Here is a 6,439-nt window from a genome sequence, read left to right on the forward strand (position 1 = left end):
ATATAAGCAACAAAAAAAAACATAAGGAGACTGCTGCTAAAACTACCGGTATCTGTCGCTTTATCTAATTACATCATGTCAAGAAAAAAAAAATTGGAGCGCAGATTTGATGAAATCTTCGTTTTCCCAGCTGAGCCGAGATTTTATTTTGGACTCCTCCCTCGACCCGCCCCTTAAACTTTGTACCAATGACACAGATGGAAATCACTAGGCGGTTTATTCCGATTGGCTTATGCAAGTTTGTGCCCCTCTATTTAGCAAGTCAAATATACTCAGAAGACAGCCCGAGTTCCAGTAACAGACTCACTTGGTTACAACTCCGAGCGGATTGGAAAGTTTCTCCGCAGAGAGAAAAGATAAGCAGCCCTCTTCTACCATTTTATTTCCAGTTGCATAGTGCAGTCGCCTCTTTTTTTTTTGCATGAATCTCCTCAATCCCTTCCTGAAAATGACAGAAGAACACGAAAAGACTCTCTCCGATGTGCCCAGCCCGACCATGTCCGAGGAATCGGCGGATTCCCCGTGCGGATCTGGGGCTGGATCCGATGTCGAGAATACCAAGCCCGGCGAGAACGGGCAGGACGATCTCTGCGCCCCGAGCCTGGACTCCAAGAAAGAGGACGACGACAAGTTCCCGGCGTGTATCCGGGAGGCGGTGACTCAGGTGCTGAAAGGATACGACTGGACCCTGGTGCCCATGCCAGTCCGCGTTAATGGATCGTCCAAGAATAAACCTCATGTCAAAAGACCCATGAACGCCTTCATGGTCTGGGCTCAAGCAGCACGTAGAAAGCTGGCAGATCAATACCCTCATCTGCACAATGCAGAACTGAGCAAAACCCTCGGCAAACTATGGAGGTAAGTGCTCTGACTTTGCACATTTTCCTACATAATCTAAATTAAGTTTAGCAATGGCAGATTATTTAAGTTGCAGTTTAGTGCATGGTAATTTTTATGATCAATTAATGTTTAAATGATTCATTTTAATGTTTGAATACAAATAAATATTCCCAGCAAACAATTACATCCAAAACACATGGGATTTGGTGGATTTTTATTTAGTATGAATGGTATAATTTTTGATCGATGCAATAAAGGCATTTTTCCTGGATTGAAACAGTATTTTGCGCGCTGTACTGTTTCGTTATGTAGTTTGAGTAAATACACTATAGGGATTTTTTGCACATTTTATATCGTGGAAAAAACTTGCGTAGGAATGAATGCATTTGATTGAAAGACTCATTTCACTTTAATACAGTAAATGATTAAGAGTTAGTTGCAGTTTGCAAAACCAATCATTTCATTGAGGCGAGGAAAGATTTAGATATTGCACTGTAACTTCACCGCAGACGGCGATTTGCATAGATTGGTACTGCGGCGAGCTGTGCAGAAATGAAAGTTCATGCGCATTTTTTTTCTCTCGGTGAAAGTTGGTGCCTGTCTGCTCAGGGAGGGTTGGACGTCAAAACGAGTTTGGTCGGTTTAAGGAGGGGGGGGGGGGAAACTTTTTCTTGCGTTTGTCTCAATTGAACCTGTCTTGGCGCGCGTTAACTGGAAGGAGACTTGTCAAAAATCGATCCGATTGAATTCCTTCACAGTTCATTTACCCCATCTCCAAACACACTGCCGGGGCTTTGGCTGAACGTGCCCCCCACAGTAACCTGGGGATCTACAATTGTTTAAAGAAAAAAAGTTTTTGAATGATAGATAAATTGATATTATGCAATTCAATTGCAGACTTGATATATACATTGTGATTTCCTGAAGGATGATTTGCAAAGCCCGTACTGACAACATAAATTCTATAGATTATATATTTTTTAATTGCGGTGCTTTGGTAAAGTGCCACACATGTAACACTGTCATTAAATTATTTGGCTCTCGGTTTACTTCAGATTACTTAACGAGGGCGAAAAGCGCCCTTTCGTGGAGGAAGCCGAGCGCCTGAGAGTGCAGCACAAGAAGGATCATCCCGACTACAAATACCAGCCCAGGCGGAGGAAGTCGGTGAAGAACGGGCAGGGCGAGGGCGAGGAGGGAGCGGAGCAGACTCACATCACCCCCAACGCACTCTTCAAAGCCCTGCAGGCGGACTCCCCGCACTCCGCCTCCAGCATGAGCGACGTGCATTCTCCCGGAGAACACTCAGGTAAATCAGCACAAGGGGAGGGACGAGGAAATAGTGACGTGAGACTGAGATACGACAAAAGAAAGTAAAGGGGAAACTTGACGGGCAGAAAGTTAAATCAAGAAAGCACTTTGGCTGATAAGCTGGTAACTTTTTAAACATTAGCTTTGCTGCAGATGTAGAGGAAAGGAAGTTGGTTTCGAGATTGTGATTTGTTGCACACGTAAAACTGTCGCAGGTCAGAATAATAAAACGACTCCTATTTTTCTGGCCTTTAGGGCAATCTCAAGGACCACCAACGCCTCCCACCACTCCCAAAACAGAAGTTCAGCCTGGTAAACCCGATCTGAAACGTGAAGGTCGCCCCCTTCAGGAAGGAGGGAGACAGCCTCACATTGATTTCAGCAATGTGGACATCGGAGAACTTAGCAGTGAAGTCATGTCGAACATGGAGACTTTCGATGTCAACGAGTTTGACCAGTACCTCCCACCCAACGGGCACCCAGGAGTTCCAGTCACCCACTCAGGCCATGGACAGAGTGCTCAGGCCACCTACACAGGCAGCTATGGGATTAGCAGCACTTCAGTCACCCAGGCTGCTGCCCACCCTTGGTTGTCCAAACAGCATTCCATGACGAGCCTCACCAGTGAGCAGGGACAGCAGCAGAGGACACACATCAAGACAGAGCAGCTGAGCCCCAGCCACTACAACGAGCAGCAGCACTCACCACAACAGATCAACTACGGCTCCTTCAATATGCAACACTACAGTTCATCTTACCCATCCATTCCTCGCACCCAGTACGAGTATTCAGACCACCAGAATACCAATTCCTATTACAGCCATGCTGCAGGGCAGACCACAGGCCTGTACTCCACCTTCACCTACATGAGTCCATCCCAGCGCCCCATGTACACACCCATTGCAGACACCACGGGTGTCCCTTCCATCCCCCAAACCCACAGTCCGCAGCACTGGGAGCAGCCAGTCTACACACAGCTGACCAGACCTTAATGACCCACTGGTCTAGACTTGAGTACGTAAAGGAGGTTGATGAGGACCACAGAGAGGTGCTCTCTGCACTAACATGAACTGCTGTGAGAAGTGGCCGAAGTGTCCTACCACAAAGTGCTTTGCTGTGTCCATTCAGTACTGGTGACTGATTTTTAAAAAATGTTCAAACATTCCTTGACTGAAAGTTAAGGCAAGTCATTGAATGAACAAGTCTGAGCAGTCAAGTCAGCTGGTTTGGTCATTTCCTGTGTTTGGACTTATTATTTTGTAGTATTGAAATCCTCTGTGAGGAGAATTTTCTTTAATTTTTTTGAATTTAGTATGTACTGTGTATGAGTCATTGCCATTTGCAGTGTGGGGATTTATACATATTTTAGAGAATAAAAGCTCTTATTTTGAAAGATCAAATACCAAACCACTTTTGGTAGAATACTTAACAGTTTGCATTTGCTATTGCCATAAGACCTATTTTTGTATGAAATAGTATCTTTTTTCACTCTGTTTAGTGTCCTTTTTGACAAATATGTTCCTGCAATTCCTGTCAAAAAGAAAAAGCCAGAATATAGTAAAAGGAAGGGATAGATGAATGTTTGCACCAGTTTAAAGCAGGAATGGCATTTTTTGTTAACTGTAGAGGTACTGATAGTTTCACCAGGCCTCCCCCCACAGGGTGCGATACGTTGTGTTATGAAATGGAATAGACATTGAGGTGGATCGAGTTTCTGAGCATTCCTATGCTGACAGCTACATCATCCAAGCATTAGGTAGTGAATCTGCAGCTGACATCCAGCTTCCTGCATGAGAACTTGTGCATAGAAAAAACAGGAAGTGTTTTTAACCCTCTGAGTACAGCACACGTGTTTTACACTGCATGCAGCAAAACAACTTATAGAGCTTTGAAAGTCTAAATGCTGTCAAATCCGCATTGGTACTGCAAAATTTTAACCAGACAGCATTACAAGCAGTAGTTATTATCTTATGCAAATAAAGCAGGGGAGTTTGCACCCCTGTCTTTTGGGGGTCCATTTGCTGTTTTAGTACTCAGAGGGAAAGAGCTCTAATTGTCAACTCCCAAAACGTGGTTAAAAACTGTAAACGTTATTTATCTTGTAAAGTTTCTTATTAAAGTAATTTTTTTACATCTTGTACTTAGTTCTTTTCTGTACAGTTGTGTGGATGTTAAAAAATAAACTCAATTTTATTAAGCTAATCAGAAATGTGTAAAGACTGGAAGATCGTTTTCACATGAATATGCAGATTGCAAATGTAGTTTACAGCATTTGCTAATTGCTTCAGCTACTACTTTTTGCTAACTAGAGAAATGAAAAACTTTTTGTAACTTTTTTTTACCTGACATTTGCAAAAACCTCTTAAAAGTTTTCACTCTATTTTCATTAAGCTGTGGCATGGTTGTACAGATTGCTTTTTAAAAAAGACAACAGGCATTCAAAAATATATATTTGTTAACAGTTTATTGGAAAAGTGTAATAGGGATTCAGTAGTACAGAATTCAATTACTCTGTAATATGGCTGAAACTCTTATTTCTGTATAAAAGTTGGACATTAAAGTATTTCTGTAACTTAAAACTATCAAATCAGATATTTTGCCTTTAGGTGAGTTTGGAAAGACCTGTCTTTAAATAAACTTACCTTTTGTATATTATTGTTTGCAATAAATAAGAAATGTATTAAAATATAAATTGTTTATTGTCTCCTTAATACACATAAAGAAGCAAATCCAGCATATTAAAACAGGCTTTGTACGTTAATGCAATACATACTCAGGTATATTAATTTCATTCTATGGTACTTTTGTTTTCAGTACTGAAATTTTAAACAGTGTTCTTGTTTTCCCCACATGATTCTGTTATCCTTTTCTTTTGATGTCCATAAGAATCTGTAACAACAAAATGCTTTTGTTCAGCGTTGTTCTCTAACATCTGCAAAAACACAGATGAAAAAATCTGCTTCCAGTAGGACACAGCTTTGATCTGGACGATGCCTATCTAATTTGACCATTCGCTTAAACACAATGGGATAAACCATTAAACTATCTGAAACATAAAACAAAATCATGCACACTGCATAATCTATTCACTGGCGTTTTCTGTGGGCATTTTTTCCCAGTAAATGTGCTCATTAATATGCTAGGCAGCCCCATGTGACAGTACTTGGCCCCATATATCCCTTTGGGTGGTCTGTTGTTATGCAAAATCTGGTGGCTCACCCTTAGTCGCACAATTGTCTGTAAAAACAAAAAAAAGAATGCAAGACTACAACAAGTTTTATTTAATTTTTAAGTTTCACACCATCTTACTGCTTTTAAAAACAAATTTAGAATGGAAAATAGTTAAACCAAATAATTTTGAACATGCATTGAGATTATTTGCATTAACCATCTCAATGAAACTAATGCTGAAGTTGAAACAAAATGATCGTGAAGTGGTGTTAACTTACAATGTGTTGCATATGGAATACTAAATATTCCTGTATTCAACAAAAATATACTATGTGGCCTGTTAGTTGCAGCATCAGCATGGTAGATGCCAAGAGTTTGAATTATGCCCCGATCTTGCATTCAAACTTGGTTTCCCTCACCTAGTGAGTTTAGCCAATTCTCAGTTGGGCTGCTAGATGGAGCAAGTTGTGGGTGTTGGAGCGCTCTTCCTTGATGGAAAGGAGCAGAAGAGAAAAATGTCAGACCACTTTACAGAAGGGAACTTCCTGTTGGCAGAACAGAGCACGGCACTGGCAGCAGCCATGGAGAAATCCATGATACAGTGCAACCTCATTCTCCCAATAAAAGGAGGAGACATGGTAAGGCAGTGGAGGAACGAGATAAAAAGACACATTTTTCACATCTTTCTGCATTATTACACATGTGCTTTTAATTATAAACATCACTACTATCTACTCATCTTTGTACGTCATTTGATACAGCAATTCACTCATGTTTCATCTTAGTGAATTATGGTATTTCATCAAATTAAATTATTTCAATATAAAGTGCTGAATAGGTTGCAAACACCCCGTGTGAGTTTGGTGTCCTTCAGTTTCCATCTTTCTTTTCCTGGCATACTGGCCAATACAGTGGCATACTGGTTAACAAAGTGCAGTGTACAATCTCAGTAACTTGTGCACGTAGCTTCACAGCGCAGTACTGTACAGACTCATGCAGCAAAATAGATTGCATATGATGTGTGATGCAGTATATTATGAATGTGCAGTGTTTTGAAATATGGAATAATTTGAATTAAGCAGTGTAAATAGCACAGCAATGTGGGAACTTAGTGCTA

The 6,439-nt window shown here is 41.0% G+C and overlaps 1 protein-coding gene across 1 annotated transcript; it reads left to right on the forward strand.

Annotated features, from left to right (window-relative positions):
* The first annotated feature begins 298 nt into the window (after nt 1–298).
* sox9a (SRY-box transcription factor 9a) lies at nt 299–4,843 on the forward strand. Its single transcript, XM_068004037.1, has 3 exons — nt 299–858; nt 1,896–2,149; nt 2,407–4,843. The coding sequence occupies exons 1-3, from the start codon at nt 422–424 to the stop codon at nt 3,141–3,143; spliced, it is 1,428 nt and encodes a 475-aa protein (XP_067860138.1). The 5' UTR covers nt 299–421; the 3' UTR covers nt 3,144–4,843.
* The last annotated feature ends 1,596 nt before the right edge of the window (nt 4,844–6,439 follow it).

Source organism: Heptranchias perlo, chromosome 23 (genome assembly GCF_035084215.1).
Source record: "Heptranchias perlo isolate sHepPer1 chromosome 23, sHepPer1.hap1, whole genome shotgun sequence".
NCBI lineage: Eukaryota > Metazoa > Chordata > Chondrichthyes > Hexanchiformes > Hexanchidae > Heptranchias > Heptranchias perlo.

Excerpts from the sequence above, each read along its gene's own strand:
- sox9a (XM_068004037.1), top strand. The coding sequence starts at position 422 with ATGAATCTCCTCAATCCCTTCCTGAAAATGACAGAAGAACACGAAAAG. Across the intron at positions 859-1,895 it reads ACCCTCGGCAAACTATGGAG|ATTACTTAACGAGGGCGAAA; the intron begins GTAAGTGCTCTG and ends GGTTTACTTCAG. Across the intron at positions 2,150-2,406 it reads TTCTCCCGGAGAACACTCAG|GGCAATCTCAAGGACCACCA; the intron begins GTAAATCAGCAC and ends TCTGGCCTTTAG.